This window comes from Trachurus trachurus (assembly GCF_905171665.1).
Source record: "Trachurus trachurus genome assembly, chromosome: 5".
Classification (NCBI taxonomy): domain Eukaryota; kingdom Metazoa; phylum Chordata; class Actinopteri; order Carangiformes; family Carangidae; genus Trachurus; species Trachurus trachurus.
In genome coordinates, this window is record NC_139896.1 from 19,264,310 (window position 1) to 19,285,505 (window position 21,196).

Sequence of the window (21,196 nt, forward strand, 5' to 3'; positions counted from 1 at the left end):
CAGCAGCTGATACAACTCACCAAGACAGAGAAACTGTCCTGAACTCAACTGGAAACAACAAAAAGAGAGTGATCAGCTCATGAGGCCAAGCTCTCTGCTCCAGGCTAACTACTGAAGGTAACCTCAGCTCTCACTGTTCAGGGGAACCTCTGTTTAATGGGGAAAGGATATTTAGAGATGCGGGGGAAGGGGGGTCTGCAGAGGGATGCTGTTGCATCATCCCGAGTCTTGGCTGCAGCAGCTGCTCATGCAGGAAAGTTTAGATGCGTTAATTGAAGAATGTATTTCAAATATTAACAATTTTCTATTCTCTGTCTCCTTTTCTTACTTTCTTTTTTTCCCATCCTCTTCCTAGACCTTCTATCTTCTGCTTCTTCTTTCTCTTTTTCTCTCGGCTCGCTCTCCACCCAGACACCTCCACCATGCCTCCTCAGCTGCAGTCCCAGAACCAGAGTGGACCCAAGATCATTCAGGGCGACATCAGCGCCCTCAGCCCGGCCATCAGGGAATACGTGGAGGCCAATGTGAACCTGTGCCAGCCCGACGCCCTGCACATCTGTGATGGCTCTGAAGAGGAGAACCGGGCCATTCTGACCCAGCTGGAGGAGCAGGGGATGATCAAGAAGCTGCACAAATATGAGAACTGGTGGGTTTTGATTTTATTCCAGGGGCTCAGAAATGTAGTGGTAGTTTTTTTTTTTTTTTTTACATTTGAAGGGTTTTTTTTCTGATGCAAGTGAAGGCCTCTAAGATATTAAGAATTTCCTGTTGATAGTTGATCAGCTGTCTCAGCTGGGGACAACAGTAGGCTATATTACATGTCTTATTGTTGTTGTCACTCAGTGGCTGTTCAAACACTGAACCACTTAAAGGTCGACATTCTCACAAACCAGTCAGACCAGCTGAGTCAGTCAGACTTATGTCATCACAAACATGTGCTCTCATAGCTGCAAGAGGAAATTAATCTAATATGCTTTACGGTTTTTGTCATACATTTACAGATTAGTATATTCAAATTGCAAAGTTACAACATGTTGAACTTATTTTTCCATCTTGAAACAAAAACAAAAAAATAAGTGAAAATTAAAAATATGAATCTAATCTAATAATCGTTCTTCTTTCTGCCTCCCTCCTCCGTCTGCAGCTGGTTGGCCAGGACTGACCCGAGAGACGTGGCCCGTGTGGAGAGTAAGACTGTGATTGTTACCCCGGACCAGAAGGAAACGGTGCCCATACCAGTGGGAGGAGGAGTCAGCCAGCTGGGCCGCTGGATGTCCCCAGAGGAGTTTGACAAAGCTGTAAATCAGCGATTCCCTGGCTGCATGAAAGGTATCAGAAAGAGATATTTTAGCTTAAGTCCTGCACTGCATATTGATTTGAATATGAATTTTCCCTTAGAAAGAGCTCTGAATGTCGAGTTAACTTAAAATTATCAACTTTGTCCGCAGGTCGTACCATGTATGTGATTCCCTTTAGCATGGGCCCAGTGGGATCCCCCCTCTCTAAAATCGGAGTGGAGCTGACAGACTCCCCCTACGTGGTGGCCAGCATGAGGGTGATGACACGGATGGGAAAGGCTGTGTTGTCCGCTCTGGGAAATGGAGATTTTGTCCGTTGTCTGCACTCAGTTGGCTGTCCTCTGCCTCTCAAAAGTACGTCTGCAACGCCATACTTCTACTACTCCTGTGATGTTACCTCCAGTGCTACTTCTATATCCTCAAGACACAATATATCCATTGAATTAATTGGTCCCATTTCCTGATTGTTCTCTCAGAGCCACTGGTGAACAACTGGCCCTGTAACCCTGAGCAGACGTTAGTCGGCCACATCCCAGACCGCAGACAGATCGTCTCGTTTGGCAGTGGTTATGGAGGAAACTCTTTGCTGGGAAAGAAGTGCTTTGCCCTACGCATCGCCTCACGTATCGCAAAGGAGGAGGGCTGGTTGGCTGAGCACATGCTGGTAAGGCACCCGTCCATCCAATATCTGACCTGGCACCTCCCACAACGACCAGTATGTTCTTACTAAATCATTTGTTTCTCATGTTCAGATCCTGGGCATCACCAACCCTGCAGGACAGAAGAAGTACATGGCGGCAGCATTCCCCAGCGCCTGTGGCAAAACAAACCTGGCCATGCTCTCCCCCACACTGCCGGGCTGGAAAGTTGAATGCGTGGGCGATGACATCGCCTGGATGAAGTTTGATGACCAAGGTAAGTGGAGAAGGACCTTAAAGGATCCAAGATCAAAACACACAAAACTGTAATACCAACAACACAAACTGACAGGACTCTTCCCCTTCATTAGGAAACCTTCGTGCCATCAACCCAGAGAACGGCTTCTTTGGCGTTGCACCCGGCACCTCGGCCAAAACTAACCCCAACGCCATGGCAACCATCGTCAAGAATACTCTTTTCACCAACGTTGCGGAGACCAGTGACGGAGGCGTGTATTGGGAGGGAATGGATCAGTCACTGCCAGAGGATGTCACCGTCACATCCTGGAAGAACAAACCCTGGAGCTCAGAAGATGGTAAGAGTTTTTGTTTTTTGTTCTTAATCATGGAGCTCTTTTACTGAATAATAACACAGTACAGTATATTCACAATGATAATGAAGAACATCACAAACTTACCCTCTTGTCTTGTTTTCTCCCCAGGTGAACCAAGTGCTCATCCCAACTCTCGTTTCTGCACTCCAGCCGGTCAGTGCCCCATCATCGACCCACTGTGGGAATCCCCAGAGGGAGTCCCCATTGAAGCCATCATCTTTGGAGGCCGTAGACCAGAAGGTGAGGATGAAACCAGAGCATTAGGAGAAGATGAGTTAGACTGGATCAGATAAGAGAGGAGAGCAGTAAAACTGTAAAACTGATCTGACTAATGACTCTTCATCTTGTCAGGTGTCCCTCTGGTGTATGAGGCCTTCAGCTGGCAGCATGGAGTGTTTGTTGGAGCAGCCATGAGATCAGAGGCCACTGCTGCAGCTGAACACAAAGGTAAACGTCTGACAAGAAAACAACAACACGTTTTCAAAACCATAAACCTCCTAGTTCCTCACCCTTCCTTTCTCATCATCCTTGTCTCCAGGAAAGATGATCATGCACGACCCGTTTGCCATGCGCCCTTTCTTCGGCTACAACTTCGGACAGTACCTGTCTCACTGGCTGAGCATGGCTAACCACCAAGGGGCCAAGCTCCCCAAGATCTTCCATGTCAACTGGTTCCGCAAGAGCCCCACTGCCGGCTTCCTCTGGCCCGGCTTCGGCGACAACATCCGCGTTCTGGACTGGATGTTCAGGCGGGTGAACGGTGAGGCTGGTGCCATGCCCTCCACAGTGGGCTACCTGCCCTGCAGCAACTCCCTCAACCTCCAGGGTCTGCGGGACAACGTGGACCTGGATGAGCTGTTCTCCCTGGACAAAGAGTTCTGGCAGAAGGAGGTCGAGGAGGTGAGGGCCTACTTCACCACAGAGGTGAACGACGACCTGCCCAATGAGATGGCCCGGCAGCTGGACCTCCTGTATCAGAGAGTGCAGCAGATGTAAAGAGGGAACATGGTGAACCCTAGAACAACCCATCTATGGAATAACATCACAAACTGGAAAAGAAAAATGTTATAATTCTGAAACAGCAGAATATTGTTATTATATTATTATTATCATTATTTTACTGAGTGGCTCTTTTTGTAAGGGAATAATGTTTTTGAAGGATTTCTGTCTCTGAGATGGAAGACTGACATGTCCCTCAGATAGTTTTCTTTTTTTAAATTAGACTCTTATGTAGAACTCTTTCTCTCTCTTAGACATTATTCTTCTGTTCAATTGCCCTAATAATATTAAGGTGACTCTCATGAACTCTTCACTGACGATCTGAATAGGAATTTGTCCTTTCTGTCCACTGTTTAAACCACTATTTAATAAGTTATTGTGAACGCACATCACACTGTCCTCATGGAGAACAAGTGAGTCCAGCTCAGCTCCAGTGATGTTTGACCTCTGACAAGAGGGAAATAGATATTTTATGTCCGTGTTGTATTTTGTGCTTGAATTTATTTTTATACCATTTGTCTCTGTTGGCTCTGTTTTCTTGTAATCGTTGGCCCCCAATGAGGGAGGCAAGAATAATAAAGACATTTAAACTGATCACTGAATCTGCTTGATTAATTTTCAGTTCACAGTCTTCAACAGTTGTTTCATACAAGTGTCATGTAACAATAGTGAAGCACATCACCATAGATCTACAGCTGATTCACCAAGACGTCCTGTATTTAGCAGCTGTTTTATGTTCTTGTCTCAAAAGAACATAATTTTCCACCCACCAATGTCTTGCCACCAAAGCAGAGAGAGAGACAGCATCTCAGGATGTACAGTATCTCTTCTTCACCAGGTGCTTTGATGCAAATGAGCTTCTTGAACTACCTGTGCAAACTAAGGTACACTTCAATTGGCTTTATGCACAGCTTCACTACTTCCTGAACTTTAGCCAACTCCTTTATTTCCTGTCTTACATTATTGGACAAACTGATTAATCCAGGTGTGTCTGACCATTGTTGTGAGGCCAGACACACCTGTATTAATCAGTTTGTCCAATAATGTAAGACAGGAAATAAAGGAGCTGGCTAAAGTTTCAGGAAGTAGTGGAGTTGTGCATAAAGCCTATTGGTTTCTTGAAGAGAAAGTTTCTAAAAAAAAACGAAGAAAGTCTTCAACCAACCAAAAATCAGTTTCCTTTGCTTCAGCCCTTACAAACTACAAAGATTTGGATAACTGAGAGCCGACAAACCAAGGGAGACTTCCCCTTCAGACTCCTCCATGGAGGAAGATGATCATTGAGATTTGATGAGTTTGGTCTGTGGGAGGAAGCTGGAGTACCTGGAGGGTACCCACAAAGACTGGAGTAGACTTCACAGACAACAATAAAAATGTTTGAAAATTTCAAAAAGGAAAATGTGATGATAGTTACAAAAAGGCATCTCTGATGTGTGGTTCAGTTGGTTTCCACTTTGCTTATAAAAATTATAAAAAGTGCATTCAGATGAATAAAAAGTTACTCGGACCACGTGGCAAAGAAAGAAATGGCAAAAAAAAAAAAAATTGAAAAAAAAATTAAAAAGAGAGAGAGAGGAAATGATTTAGAGCATTGCTTAGAGTTTAGTGTGACATGGTCACCAGTTTTATCCACTGGGGCCCGGCGTGTGCATGTTTCATTGGTGTTATCTTACATGTTAAAAAAAAACATGGTAGCCTACACACCAGAATTGAAGAGGAGCTGACAGCCGGAACAAAAACAGTGAAGGAAGAAAAAAGCAGTCGTTCAACTCAACCTCAATCATTGAGTTGAGCGACTGCTTTTTTCTTCCTTCAACATCTTACATGTTAAAAACAATTCTCTTTGCATGTGCTTATAGCTGAGCTCTTTATAAGAACTTTAAACTTTCTCTATTTTTTTTATTCTACTTTTTTATTCTTCTTTGCTCATGCTATTAACTATGTGTTTTTTGTTTTTATGCTGTTCTTTTTAATTGTTTTGTCTTTATGTAAAGCACATTGAGTTGCCTTGGTATGAAATGCGCTATATAAATAAAGATGCCTTGCCTTGCCTTATCTGTAATGCAAAAAATAATAATAATGCAAATGTGGATGATTTCACTGACACTAATACCAACATTATGTATGTCATGTAATGTGTGTCACTGTGTTACTTTGAGTTAAGGATATTGACACTACGGTTGCACGAAAGATATTGAAACCTATATGCTATGTTGTATTTTATTAGAACATGAAATCTGGGAGGTGGGTGTTCATTCATGTGTGGGACAGGGAGTTCAGGATTCACTCCTTAGTGATAACCATAGTTCTTTTGGCGTTCTCCTTTGTAAGTAACAATCAAATATCAGCATACACAGAGTCAAAAACGCCCCAACTGATTCACATCTCTCTGACGTGCCAAAAATGCTTGTCTGTTTGTTATACAAGGGTCCATCAGTCTCACAATTTGTTATACAGTGTACATACTGTACATAGAGTGTGTATGTGCTCATTCCGTGCTCAACATGTTGTGTTGTGCTGACCTTGGACAATGTGTGTTAATCTCTGTGTTAATGTGACAGTACCAAGAAGAAGTTTCATGTTGGTTTCTGTTGTTTGTCAGATTGTGTTCTCGGAGTCTTGTCGTCTCAGAGACAATGATTTACCCCTGGTGTTCTTACAACCACGCAGCGTCTGAATGTTCCTGCTCTATAATAGGGAATAAATAACCTCAGTAAAGCCAGACTTTTACTGTGTGTCTTAATCTGCCTGTAGGTTGCTTGTTCATCTATAAAGACATTTCAACACTGAACCTCACTCAAAACTCAACTTTTTGTTTTTCCAGGTTTTAATGAAGCGTTCATTTTAGAGTCTGTCTTCAGATGGACACAAACATCTTCAAACTAATGACTCTGATGATTACACCAAGTTGGACCACCCTGATGACTCACCTGTGGTAAACTCCACAGGCTTCCTTCCTTCCCTTCCCATATATAAATTGTTTATGTACATACTGATGAATGAATTATTTCATATAGTAACATATACAGTATGCCCAGCCCATACAAATATCAGGTTACCCGGAGTCCCTTCTCTGATTTTATTCGAAAAATACATCCTGTATTGATTTAGTTGGACTGTATTAAATTTTGTATTTTGGTACTTGTCCGTCAGTCTGAATGAATTGTGGTCCAGAGTAGTTCACTGGTGCTAATCCACTGCACACCTCCTCTGTGTTAAGTGGCCTGTATACTACTGTACATTCACTATGGTAAATGGTCACATGGTCAACTACAATGTGAACAATGTGAAAATGAAATTAGTGAAACAGTGGAGGTTTTTTTGTGTTTGTGTCAAACATCAATATTTTGGCTAAAGTGATGAGAAAAGAGACAACAGATTAATGTTACATTTGCTTTCCTGTCAGACCATCAGATTCTGAGGAGGCTGTTTTGTCTCAGTGAACATGAATGAAACAGGTTGTGATATGTGTGGCAGGGCTGACTCTGCAGGTCTCTTGTTATCAGCTGGTTGATAATCTATCGCAGCTGATATCAGATTGCAGGTGTCAGTAGGCTATAATGTTCTGTACTAGTCGCTGTCAATTAAGCATTAAAGAAATATATAGCAGAGTTTTAAATAGAGGTCAAAGGTTTATTGCGATTGCAGAGAGGAGACGAAGGAGTTGCTTTAATTTGCTTTTTGCTTCTCTTCAGATTTGACTCTTTCTGCACTATCCTTCATTTCTTTTTTCTCTGCATCCTTCCTTACATTTCACCAATGAAAACACTGTCAGATGAAAAACAAGCATGGATAGATATTGTGTAAGAATGAGCAGAGGTCAGAGTTTATCAGCAATGTATGCGCACCTGTGTGTGCGTCAGTCTCAGTGACATCACAAAGGGTCTGTTGGACACTGACCCACTACGTATGGACGTCAGCAGCAGTGTATCTGAGCAGCAGTGATTGGCATCTGATTGGGTCTAATGAATTTGTGAATCGTGCTGCTTCATGGAGGCTCAGTATCTGTTCTTATTTGAATGTCACCAATCACAACAAGTTTAATAAGCAGCAGGGGCACCGAGTGACGCAGTAGGTTGAGCAGGCGCCCCGTGTGTAGAGGCTACAGTCCTCGCTGCAGGTGTCCCCGGTTTGAATTCCGCAATGGGCGGCCCTTTCCAGCATGTCATTCCCCCTTTCTCTGCCTTCCCATTTCCTGTCTCTCTCAACTGTACTATCCAATAAAGGCATAAAAAGGCCCAAAATATACTTAAATAAATAAATATGAATGTGAATGAATGTCAGTTGCCATGTGCAAAACAAGAGAGGAAAAGTGGGATATGTGAGAATATTTGGTGATTAGACAACTTTGTCCAATCATCATGTGCACCCCCCTCTAAGAATTTGTTCTTAGTGGATTTAATCGCAAAAAAAGAATTTGTTCTTCATTGCTTGCCTGGGTAAATTAAGGTAAAAAAAATGATGATGATTGGATGATTCCAAAATGTGGAAGGGCTTTATTGTTTGTCAGGTAATATAAGCAAGGTTTAAGATGTCTTTTCTGTAATTAACTCCTTGAGAGAAGATAAACTAGCATCTATGCTGGATGATCCAGCAACAATCAGGAATGTTAAAATGCCACAACTCATGCAATATGAAAGTCTGTACAAAATGTAATTGCCAAACAAATGTAAGCAGCACGATGAGGGACACAGGCGAAAATGTGTCATTGCAAATCTGACCATGGTATCTTAAAGGGATAGTTCACCCAAAATTCACTTTTTATCTACTACTGAGCTGTGAGAATTTTCAGAGTTATCTGTGCCTTCTCTGAGTTACGGGGGGGTCCGCGCAGCAGTATTTGTCCATATAATGGTTGTCAATGGATACCAACTTTTTTCGTCCAAAAAGACACACCAAAAAACATCCAAATACCTCCATACTGCTCGTATGTAATGTCCCTCTGGTATTGAAGCCCCGACATGAGAAATTGTCACAGTCGCCACAGGAAGAGCAGTGAACCGAGACACTGGGAGCTTCCGCTACAAACAAGCTTAAGATATAGACTTATTTAATTTTTTTCTGAACAATTTCTCATGTTGGGGCTTCAATACAAGAGGGACATTACAGACGAGCAGTATGGAGGTATTTGGATGTTTTTTGGTGTGTCTTTTTGGACGAAGAAAGTTGGTATCCATTGACAACCATTATATGGACAAATACTGCTGCGTGGACCTCACAGCTCTTAGTTGACATGAGGGTGAGTAGATAATGAGAAATTTGAGTTTTGGGTGAACTATCACTTTAAATAATATAATATTAAAACACAGCTCTCTGGTGTCAGAGAGAGTTTTGGACATCAGTGAAGCTCAAGACTCAAGTTATTCTAAGTCCCATAGAAGTTGAGTCACAGCTCTCTCAGATCAAGTCTCCAAGTCTCTAGTAATTCAAGTGTATCCTTTAACAAAAGTTTGTGACACCTGGCAGAGATGTGTCTTTCTTAAATTGTGACACTGTGATAAGGGAATAGGAGGTGGTAAAATCACTCTTTTCTTGAATGATCTCCAGAATTTGTTTTAGTGATCGACCCACATCTTTTCACCCCCTCAGCTTTTTCCACTTTACTTCATGTCAGTAACTCGTGCAGCCTTCTCATCCCCTGCCAAGTGAGCCGTAAAACACCCTGTCCCGTGGGCCGCCTGCCAGCTGTGTAGGAAGACAGAGAGACAGTCAGATAGCGGAGAGAGAGACAGGCAGGCAGCACAGTGAGATAAGCCTTATATGACCGCACTCTGAGGTGGACGCTGACGTAGAAACCTGGCACCAGCAGAAACGAGTGTGATGCAGTTTGAAGTTGAGTCAGTGGCATCTGATCGATACCTGACTGAGATCTGTCCAGGAACTCATCATGCTGCGATCAGGCTACTGCCAAGTGACATACACTGACTGACCTGTAGTCACACCTCCAGGTTCCAATCATGATATTGTTGGCAATTACCTTGCAAGTTACACCTCAGGTTCATCTAAGATAAGATAAGATAAGATAAGATAAGATAAGATAATACTTTATTGTCAGATCACTCTGAAATTTGTCTTGCGTCCCATGACGTCCAAGTTTCACACAAATAATAACAAAATACAAAAACACACATTTACAAAAAGCATAAATGTTACCCTCAAAGGTCACATTTAAAGAGAAACACAAACTACCTCCTAACTCCATTCACAACATAAATCCAACATTACAATGTGTCTTGGTGCAACACCCAGTGCTCAGTCTGTACATGAACCCTAGTCTACTTAGAGACCAAACTCTGATTTAACAGTTTGACAGACTGAGGGACAAAAGAGTTCCTCAGCCTGTTCAGTCGAGCTTGTGGATCTCTAAACCTTCTATTTGATGGCAGAAGCTGATATTCCTCGAATAACACGTGAGAGGGGTCAGATGAGATATTACTTGCAAGAGACAACATTCTTTTAGTGTATGCTGCTTGAAAATGTAACTCCAAAGTTTGACCAACAATCTTTGAACAGATATGTAGCAGTCTGGTTAGTTTGGTTCTAATTCATATCCAAGTCCCAAATTGTATCATTAACAAGTCCAAGTTAAATCCCAAGTCCTTCCACATCAGTAAAAGTCATGTCTGTCACATCAAATATCAAGTAAGATTTAATTCAAATCCTTTCCTCAAGAGTGGGTCCAGGTCAAATCTCATGTGTCCAAGCTTCAAGTCATTCCAGACAAGTCCAATTTATAACTCAATTATTCCTCAAATGCATTTTACACTCCATAAGTTGTTGAGTCAAGTCTCAAGTCTGTCCGTTCACTCCCGTATCAGATCCAAGGTGCGGCTTGAGTTCCAAGGAATTCCAGACGAGTACAACTCCTGGATCAAGTCCAAGCATCAAGGCGTTAATGTGGCTCAGTGAGGTAGAGCAGGTGGTTCACTAACTGAACGTTGGTGGTTTGATTCCTGGCTCCTCCAGTCTGCATGTGGAAGTGTCCTTGGGCAAGACACTGAGCCCATACTTGTCTCTAAATAAAAACCACTAATTCACAGTTTTAACATTTTCCTTTCAAATCTGTGAAGCTGTGAGTTTTTAAAGACCTGCCCTGTTTAAATAAAATAAACATTTGGTATGAAAGGTTTGAAATTAAATGAAGAAGCAGATGTTTATAAATGTAGATAAAACAAAAACATTGATAATTTTGCTGTTGAGGAGGTAGGTTACATGTTTAGACATCATCATTTCAATGAACCATGAGAGAGACTGAAGAAGAGTCACACACACAAAGTGTTTCACTCTGTCTCTGTCTTAGCATTGTCACATCAGGATGATACGGGTTTAACATGAATTATGACTGTTAAAAATATCACGTGTGACGGAGCAGCAGCAGGTGAAAATCCAATGTGAGGAATTCAGTCATAGTTGCACCTGTTCAACTGTGGATTCAAGTGCTCATGTAGCTTTGTGTGCACACGTGGGACAGTTTTAAAAGTCAGATACCTGTGTTAACAGATTGAACATGGAGCAATTAGACAGTGATCACAGAGGAAGCCAGTAATTTTACTTCATGGATGACAAAATAAACATGGTGGTTGCAGTGAACCAATCCACAGTTAGTCAGAAAAATACCCTAAGCACCTCCTCATCATTACATTGGTCTCCAAACAAACCTGGACTTCGGCAAAGCAGAAAACTTCATGTAAGTAGTTTTCACTTGTTTAAATGATGCTCGACAGGTTCACAAGCCCTGGGCCACAATATATTAATTGGTTTGTTTGTCTAGTCCCAAACAAAGATACTGAAAGAACAGAAGCTTAAGACAGAAACCTGTGTTAAACCATACAACTCACCCAATGAATCACAAAGCAGTGTCCAATCAGAGGGCAGATGGTGTCATTCTCATCTCTGCTGTACGACCTTAAAGCAGATATCAGCTTCACGGCCGTTTCGGCTAATGCTGCGTTCAAGGCAGGCTTTTGAAACCGTAAGTTACAGCTTCAAGTCACAACTACGACTTGGTAGCGTTCCAGGTAACCCGTAGCTCGTGTTTTTACCATCCTGTTGTCTGTGAAAGTTCCCTATAACGGCCACTCGTAACTTCCGACCAGTGAACTCGTACCAGATCGAACTGGTATGACTTCACAGGAAGGAAAAACACAAAGTACGAGTTTCTTTGAACGCACCATGAGTTAGCAGCCCCCGCCCTTGTCAGGCATCAATTGGTCCTCGTGCTACGTCACCACATTCACGCGCATCCCTTGGCTGCACACACAGCCCTTCATGCCGTTCTCTCTCCTCATTGGATAACACTTGTATCCCACAAGGAAAATTTTCTCCTCGGGTTACAGCAGAGCAGAGTGACGGAGAGACTCGTGTTTAGGCTGAAATACTTCATGTAAGTGATTGCTGACGGAAAATAGGACTATTTAGGACTTATATTAACAAAAACATTCCACTGATATCTGCTTTAAAGATGGAGGTGACACTTGACACCAGAACCCACAAATGTGCTGTATGACATATGTATTTATTATGCAACCATGTATGTTGATGATATGTTGATTTGCAAGTTTATCAAGACTGCGGTTCTATATGTTTATGTTTAATTTTTTCAGTTGTGTATTGAATTTATTTATTGAAGTAAGCAAAATCTACAATAAGATTCTTAATTTTACTTGTAGTAATTAAGTAATTTTATCAGAATGAGCATAACATTTGGCTAATAGCAAACACACACAGAGAGGCAGAGGGTGGGAGCCTGCCTTGTCTCTCTACAGACTTTAGTGAAGAGCTTCACCTGGTGGAGGCTGATGGACATTACATTTTTTATGTTCTCTTTGTTCAACCAGATGATCAAACTGTTATCATGTTTTACAGTAAGCTTTGAGTTAATGCCTCTCTAGGTAAGGTGTATGTATATGTCATGTATAAATGCATAAATGCATGAAGAAAATATGTGCATTTAATTTACACATTACCCAGTTAGTGGGCACCTATCACTGGGATTTATAATACTTAATTCTTAAATCAACTTCTGCTGTTACTGTTTAGGTTAAAATATTGTAGAAACTATTAAATATGCGCACACAAATCTTTAATTGCTAAAATAAATAAATAAATAAAGTTATCTGTGGATAATTTCTTCCAATACATTTGAGATGTATAAAATTGTCCAGTCATGAATCAAAAAAAGCAGAGACACAAACCTATTTAGAAAAGTTTTTATTGGTTTTAAATTGAAGGCTAACTGAAATGTGTCGATTCAAACCAAGTTCTGTGACAACAACAGTAAACCATTGTCTTCTGTTTGGAACAATGAAGAAAATAACAACATAATAACAAACCCAGCAACAGGTAGACCATCCAATATAAATTAAAAATAAACAGTTTTAATACACTAATAAGCAGTCATTATCATTGAGAATAAGTAGGCCTCTATATAACTGTGAGCCATGCTGTGACAGGAAACAGATGGGATTTTAACCTGAACCTTTCAGCACCGGGTTCTTCAGCGGAGGAGTTAAAGAGCCCGGTGCTGAATAGAAATTCAGAGAAATCCACCATTTTTCTATGAGAGCAAATCAGATCAGGGTTCCTACAGGTCACCTCTGGTCCTCAGGTCAAATCGCTCCGAGGCTGATGACCCTCACTCACACCATGTGGGAATCCTGACCCGAACAAACTGATCGATTGTACAAGTCCAACATTTTACAGTTTACATGCTTGCAAGATAAAACTGAACAACATGGTGGAAGACTTCTACAATAGTCACTGTGGTGTGGGACACAGCGTCGTGTCCAGTGAGATACAGAGGCTTGTTTAAATACGCACACACAGACACACATACTGCAACCAACGGAGAGCGTTCTTCTCGTATACTTTCTTCAACATTGTCAGAGGAGGCACCTGATTCAGCGCTGATTCAAAGAGCAGAGTAAAGGGACTGGACAGGAGGGGAGAACCGTTTGCTTTTTTTAAACTTTTCTCCAGCTCTAAAGTGTTCATGTTATAGCTTGTTCTGGTCTGTATGACTGTATTTAAAGTATCTGTGTATTTGTAAAATATTGATATGGGAACTGGAGAAAGGCGACGGAAACAAAACATTCATCCACAGAAAAGCTCCTGTCTGAGTCTGAGTCTTCAGGATGATTCCTTCTTTGGAAATGTCTTATATGGTCCTGTGGAAACCTGCGAGCCTGTTTAGAGGAGGAGATTCTTCAACGAGAGGCCAGACACACCAAAAATGGAAAACTTATTTTGTTTACTTTGGTGGCAGCCATGATGGATCCAAGAGGCCTCTCATTGCTGTTGATTCCTTTTTTTCATTTAAAGGAGCTGCTTGTAACTTGTAACTATCGCTACACAGCTAAGAGCTAACAGAGGAAACCCTACCCCTTTAACTTGTAGCACTGCAGTAACATGGTGCTTTTAAGGTCTCGTTCTAAAAACAGTACTTCAGTGGTCATTAACAAAATATCTGACTTTCCGACATCTTTGAAACATGAGAACATGCTGGGGTAGATTTTAAATTCAGCAAATTGGTTCATATATATGGAAGTCCACTCATGCTGAGAAAACTGAAATAAAGTGAGGAAAAGTTAGTACGATGATAAAAGTGTAAATATGAAATAGTTTTAATCAATGTAATGTCATAATTGTTGCTCAGCAGTTCAAACTGTATGACCAGGCTACACAAAAAAACAGACAACAGGAAGTCAAATTCAACTTTTGAGTGACTACTTTTATTTGTGGCATTTGTCTGTCTTTTCCTGGCATGAATGGGCCTCCATACTTCATGTTCCATACATTGCCATGTTGTAAAAAAAAATGTTGCTTTTATATTTTATCTAATGTTTAGCAGTAACAGAGTATTTACGGAGAGTAGTTCATTGCACTGTGATGGGTCTTCCATGGAGCCCGGACTCCAGAAGGCACACGTGTAGACACTGGGGCCGGGTCCACAGACGGGATGATTAGAGGGCGCTGCAGAACGGGATAGGGCCAGAACGCCATGTTTTTATGAACAGAGACGTCGTCGGTACTTGAACTTGTAAGTGAGTGAACAACATGCACACTTTGAACTGGAAAGGGCACTTAAGAAGCAGAGAAGTTCATGTTCTTGGATTTACAGTCGTCCCCCAGATCTGTGTCTGTTAGGTAGTTTCACTCTCACAGTCGGTTTCACAAATGAAGAAAATAAACTTTGTGTCGATAGATTGATAATTAAATGACCATTGTGTTCACAAATGAATAAACCACAAGAATAACAATAAAAACAACAACATTTAGCTCACTACGTTAAAATATGACTAATATTATCAAAAAGGCAAATAGTAGGTGTATTGCAACGCTCTCTGCGGCATCACTATCAAAAAACATTATCATCATCATCATCCTCAATCTCATAATCATCCAATCATCATCTTCATCATCATCCTCAGCATCATCATCATCATAATAATGTGAGACGGTAAGGAGCCGTGGCCTGGGATGATTGACAGCCCGAGCCAGCCACTCACTCACATTATTTTATTTTGCCCGTCACAGCACAGGCAGGCACACAACATAGCAACAACAACAAATGATGAATGTTTCCACGGAGACAAAAAGAGAGCCGGCCAATGGCAGCGGTGGGGGCCGGCCTGAGAGGAGCTCTGTCATTGGGCAGCAGGTGTCTCTAGGGAACAGGTAGAGCTTGCTCAGACAGGAAGAGGGAGGAGGGTGTGTGTGTGTGTGTGTATGTGTGTATGTGTATGTGTGTGTGTATGTGTGTGTGTGTGTCTGTTTCATCTTGTGTGGTCCACGATGAGAGAAAAAAAGTGCGTGGATGAATAGAAGTGCACCTGTGTGTGTGGAAGGTCTGGTTCTCAGGCTAGTTTATTTAGTCTTGTGTGTGTACGTGCGTGCGTGCGTGCATGCTTGTGTGTGTGTGTGTGTGTGTGTGTGTGTGTGTGTGTGTGTGTGTGTTTAGCTTTTGTCTAGACAGCTGGAGGTCCTTCCCAGGTTACTATGTGAACATTAGCGCTTTATTTGCTCTGGAAGATGTCGTCCTCTGACCTATGTTAAAAATATGTATGCATGTTAAGACACCAACGTGTGTGTGTGTGTGTGTGTGTGTGTGTGTGTGTGTGTGTGTGTGTGTGTGTGTGTGTGTGTGTGTGTGTGTGTGTGTGTGTGTGTGTGTGTGTGTGCGTGTGCGTGCGTGTGAGTGTCTCCCTCCTTTACCCCCCCACCTGTTTTTATTTCGTCAGCCAGCGAAGCCGGTTTCAGTTATCCATTATTATCAGTTATTGTGAGAACCCATCCAGTCTTTTCATACCCGCTGCAAACCCTCAACGACAGGAACCAGACCACTTCATGGGTCAGAGTGGGGGTGGGGTGGGGGGGGGGAGGAAGGCAAATAAATTAAAGTCACTTTGGGACCAGGCTCATAATCTCAATAACGAGGTGAACGTGATTAATAATGCTTTGATTGGTCCCATCATCACTGCTTTGGGTCAAGAGATTAATTTCTACATGATTTGATTTTGATTTTTTTTTTTTTTAAGTGCTCGTTACGAGAACATCTGAGACAGAGGAGGAGCCACACAGAGACAACTGACTGATCGCTTCTCTTAACTTTGTGGCTACACAGGGTTCAAAGGCCTGACATAGTTCCTATAGATTCATAAAATAAAAGTTATGTTCCTGCATAAAAAAGTGTTGACAAATAAGTGTCTGAGGTCACTGAAGATTTAAACAGACACAGACACTGATGATGATGTGTATCTATGTGTGTGTGTGTGTGTGAGGAGCCTCTGACAAATGAATGAAGACACATTCATTAAAATTCCTCACAGTATAAATCATCTTTTTGGCCTGTAACTCTGTCCTCCCCCTCAGCTTCGGGGGTTTTGGCTGCAGTCTGGTTCGGTCCCTGTGGAGGGCGCTGTTGCATAAAGACTGGGCTCTCAGTGTAAACCAGAGCTTAGGGTCAAAGGGGAGTTGGTCACATCAAACAAATCAAAAAGCATCAATCCTTCCTCCTTCCATCCACACACTCTGAGCGACAACACGAGACGAGCTACGATCAACACTCGTGTCACTTTTCAACACTTCAACGTGTCCAGTTTACGACAACTTGTCTCGTGCTGCGTTCACCACACAGAGTTCTGCTCCAAAACTAAAACAAACACAACGTGAACTGATGTGAAACAATGTTGTTCCTCGACCTCTCGGGAAGTCCAGTCCGCTAAACTAAAGTCTGAAAGAATTTGGAAAGTTTTGGAGCACAAGTCTCTGCAGCTTGTCAGCGTGTGTCTGTAAAGGTTGAAGGGTTTCATATTTTCATGTTGTAAAGTCGTGTTTTTCGGCTGCGCTGACTGACAAGAGGATTGTTATCTCAGACCTGCTGCAGTAAAGTGCTCAGAGACGCCTGCAAGAGAGAGAGACCATTACAGGGGACTGTGTATATGTGTGTGTGTGTGTGTGTGTGTGTGTGTGTGTGTGTGTGTGTGTGTGTGTGTGTAGCCCTTCCACTGGTCATAAACCTGTTAAGACTTGCTCACATCAGACTTTTGTCATCAATGAAAAAGGATCCACCTGGTATCTAGAGCAGGGTCACATGACCCCACAGACAACACAGGTGTTTATTGGCTCTGATCGGTATAGTCTAGTAACAGAACACAGACACAGGTGAGGTCTTATACGACTTAACTGAACATTCAGAAAATCAATCAGTTCACTTTAATTTTCCATATGACAATTTTAACCATGTTATTCTCTTTTTTAAAACTCTACATGACATATGCTTTAGTGATTATCAGATCATTAGGCATTTTAAAAAGAATAGAAATATCAACTGTAATATGTGACATTTGCAAAGAGATTAGCAACTAGCTATTATTGAACTGATCATCGGTGCTGTTAAACCAGAAACACCGCTGCTACACTGGGTGAAGGAGTGAGCTGCGGCCCGGAGGTAAGGTTTCTTTTCTTTCTTTTTTTTTTTTTTTCGGGAGCACTAAGCCAGACATGACACATCAGTTTCACTAGTTCAGTTTGCACGACAACAGCTAGCAGCTCACTCTTCCCCTACTGTGTCTGTGTGTGTGTCTGTGACGACACAACTCTACTGGCGATGGAAAAGGAGTCAATTGGATTTTTGTTAACAGGTTTATCCACGTTTCCACCTGCTTATGTTGGTGGGAAAAGGGTGTGTGTGTGTGTGTGTATGAGTGTGTGTCCACAGCAGTGCACAGTCAGTATAATGTAATGCACAACTAAGGGAACGTTCAGTGACACTGGTCCTGCATATTTTTGTGTTTTCATGTCATATCTCTGTCTCTCACTCTCTCTCTCTCTTCACATTCAAATAAAACAACACTCTACAGGACCCAACTCTGCTACTTCCTGCTTTTACATTTCACTTCGTCATGATTGGTTCAGATATTGTTTGATGTCACAAAGTCTGATTAATGTAAGCAAACTTGTATGTGCTTGACTTGTTTGGTCGAGGTAGTGACAGCCTGCTTTGGGATTGGCTAACGATTCCGCCAATAATATGAGAGAGTAAAAGAGGGTGAGAGAGAGGGAGAGAGCAGAGCTTTCTGATTGGGCTTCACAGGTCGGTTTGCTGACTCGTGGTTGGCTCGCAGGACTCAGACGTTTGCATAAACTAGGTTTTGTTTTTATCTATGGTACAGTATCAGTTGGTCTGAGTCCTGGACCAGAGTCAGAACCTGCTCATGATATGTCCTGATGGCAGCAGCTGCTGTGCACTGGTCTGGTCTGGATCCCCTGACTTCAGGTCTCTCTCAGCGTGTTCAAGCCTCAACAGACAGAGCTCCTTCACAATAAAAGTCTCTCTCACACATTCCATCTGCGCATACTAAAAAATAGTGCAATTCTTTTCAGCAATTATATAAATAACTCTAAATTCATGCGTTAAGTTTGCTTTCAGTTTGCATACATGTGCTTATATATACTATATTTGTAACGTATATACAGGCCAACATGTACGCAGCAAAATGTTCCACATGGACATTGGCACCCCAACAGATTTCAGATGTTTTTCTTCTAAAACTAGACAACATAAAAAAAAACGACAAAAAAAAAGTCTTTACTGACGAGAATCCATCTAGTTTAGAAAAATACCTTCTACCATCTCTACGTACTCTTTATCCATCATATTGCAGATTTATCTTCCTCCTCTGGGGTGGACAGTCTCAAACTTTGTGCAAACCTTATTCAGAAAACATAAAAATTACAAACGAGGATTTCGGCAACGACCCCGGTACCGGTCGGCCGACATAAGGCAGAAACGTTTAGCTGGAGGACTGTTAGCTCTGTGCTACAACTCGTCTCAGATAACGCTAACTACATCTAAACTCACTGTGTCTGGGCTAACGTGCTAACGACGAGGCTGAACCCCGGCGCGGGAGTCACCGCTGCCGGCAGTGGATTATCACTAGAACACAAATCAAGTCCTAAAACCTGGAAGAACCAGAGAAGACTGCCGCATCTGTCTGATAGAAGGCAAACGAACAAACAAACATAAAGTTGTATACAAAACAAACAGAACACGTAAATATTTATAATGAGTGAAGTCTGCTCAGCCTGATGTGGGAGGTCGGTGGCAGAGGCATCTGAATCCACCTCCTCCCTCTCTTCTCTGACATCTGAAGCGCTCCTCAGACAGGAAGTAGGAAGCTGCGGAACAGGAAGTACCAGATGTTTCTCCTGCAGGAGCGATGTGGTTCCCAGGTGGTCTTACCTGACGTGCTGCTGCCCTCCTGCCCCGGCCCAGTCCAGGAGGAAGTGGGACACACTGTCGGCTACAACTACAGCTGGACAGCCGTTAAACCAACCAGGTTGTTCCTGTTGTGACCGGACACAGTCGCCGCGGTTGTTCCTGTGGGCCAGGACAGAGGGGAGGCAGTGACATCACACCTGCTGGGGCTTCTGGGAGGATTTCTCCTTTGCGTTCCTTGCGTTCCTGTTGTCCACACTTCCTGGCTGCTGAGCCGTCGGAGGTCGAAACAGACCGTGTATGAGCGAGGACGGGGGCGCCTGCGAGGAGGATACAGTCCGATGGTTGTGGCTGGAGTTCAGGGACGTCGGGTGGTAATAGTGCCCGATCACCTCGCTGTAGGCCGGGGGAGCTCCTTCCACTCGAGAGCCGCCCTTCTGCTGCCGGGACATGGCCTCCTGGGCCTCGAGCACACTGATGCCTGAGTGGACGCTGGGGGGAGGGGCCTGCAGACTGGGAGGAAACCACAAGGTCAATAGGACGGAAATAGGAGATAGCAGGCTGACTGAAGTCCAATAAGAAGGCAAGGCAAGGCAAGGCAATTTTATTTGTATAGCCCGTTTTTACAAACAGTTTGTCTCAAAGGGCTTCACATAGCATCATAACAACATCCTCTGCCCTTAGACCCTCACATCGACTGAGGAAAACCTCCATGGAAAACCCTTTTAACAGGGAAAAATCGGAGAGCTGGTTGTGTCGACGGTGTGGATGAGTGTGTGTTTACCTGGCCTGCAGACTGGAGTTGGATGGGTCAAGGGGGTGGGAATCGAACACTGTCCGGTTGGGCGGGGCTCTGACCGACTCGCGGTTCAGTTCCATCTGCTGCTCGGGATCCCGGAGCTGCAGGGTGCAGGGGCCCTGGTAGGGCGGAGGCTCCTCGCCGTCCGAGAGGGAGATGGTGGGGGGCAGTTCGATGAGGCTCTGGGGCAGGTAGGGGTAGGTGGGCTGGAAGCGGTTCGGGGTGTAGCTGTGCTGGAAGCGCTGGGACTGGAGAGGAGGCTGGGGCTGAGGCTCCCGCTGAAGGTAGGACGAGTGCGCCCCTCGGTCCGGGGGCCGCGGGTTATACACCTGGTGCTGTGTGAGGGATGACATCACGTCAATGCTGATGTCATCATGAGTCTAATGCTGAATTGCTGATACAAACTATGATTATTGATCATATTTTAAACCTATTAAACTGCCAGTTACTCACCTCACTCAGGCCACTGCTTGTCCCAGTGCTCTCAGAGGACCACAGACCTCCCTCCTGAGAGAGAGACAGAGACAGAGAGACAGAGAGAGATTTTGACTTTTAACACAACTTTATTTACACACTTTCTCTCAAATCATTGAGCTGTAAGAATACAATAATATTTGATGTATTGTCAAATAAACGTCATCACTCCATCAAATCTTTGACACAAAAAACCTCCCTGTCACTCTCACTCACACACTCTCACAATAATAACATCAAGCTGATTTAAATCAAATGTACTGTGAGTATGTGTTTCATATTTAAGGCCTTAATCCAAACTGTATGCTCTAGACTACACATATTAATTTTAGATGTTTTATTCCACAATTAATTTAGTAAGTTGAAATACTAATAACTAAACTTTAAAATGATTCCTGCAGCTGGTGAAGAAGCTGCTGCGCTACACTCTGTCTCCACTAGTGCTTTTCTTTAAGATGTTCACTGGAGTCCTGCTCCTACTGCAACATCTTCATTCTCAGACCCAACACATCTGTTTTTATGCCGAGGTGTCAGCAGCAGCCAAAGGAGCCACTTTGGTTTCAGGTCTCCTTCCCTAGATTTTTGGTGGTGACCCCAAAAAAGCCTTGTAAATGCAATATGTCTGTAATACATTTAAGTAATTACTTCACTTTGGT

The 21,196-nt window shown here is 42.9% G+C and overlaps 2 protein-coding genes across 2 annotated transcripts in view; one reads left to right on the forward strand and one right to left on the reverse strand.

Moving 5' to 3' along the window:
* The first annotated feature begins 11 nt into the window (after positions 1-11).
* pck1 (phosphoenolpyruvate carboxykinase 1 (soluble)) lies at positions 12-4,143 on the forward strand. The gene is made up of 10 exons (XM_083971773.1): positions 12-117; positions 356-646; positions 1,145-1,329; positions 1,449-1,652; positions 1,775-1,962; positions 2,051-2,213; positions 2,308-2,532; positions 2,659-2,790; positions 2,902-2,997; positions 3,089-4,143. Exons 2-10 carry the CDS (start codon positions 423-425, stop codon positions 3,544-3,546), a joined length of 1,875 nt encoding a protein of 624 aa, XP_083827899.1. The 5' UTR covers positions 12-117; positions 356-422; the 3' UTR covers positions 3,547-4,143.
* Positions 4,144-19,287: 15,144 nt separating this feature from the next.
* The window catches only part of pmepa1 (prostate transmembrane protein, androgen induced 1), a 43,704-nt gene continuing 41,795 nt past the window's right edge, over positions 19,288-21,196 (reverse strand). The window contains exons 3-5 of the mRNA XM_083971111.1: positions 20,520-20,573; positions 20,052-20,401; positions 19,288-19,780 (exon numbers count right to left, since the gene is read on the reverse strand). Of these exons, the coding sequence (XP_083827237.1) occupies positions 19,462-19,780; positions 20,052-20,401; positions 20,520-20,573 (723 nt within the window). The 3' untranslated portion in view covers positions 19,288-19,461. The remainder of the gene's footprint in view (positions 19,781-20,051; positions 20,402-20,519; positions 20,574-21,196) is intronic.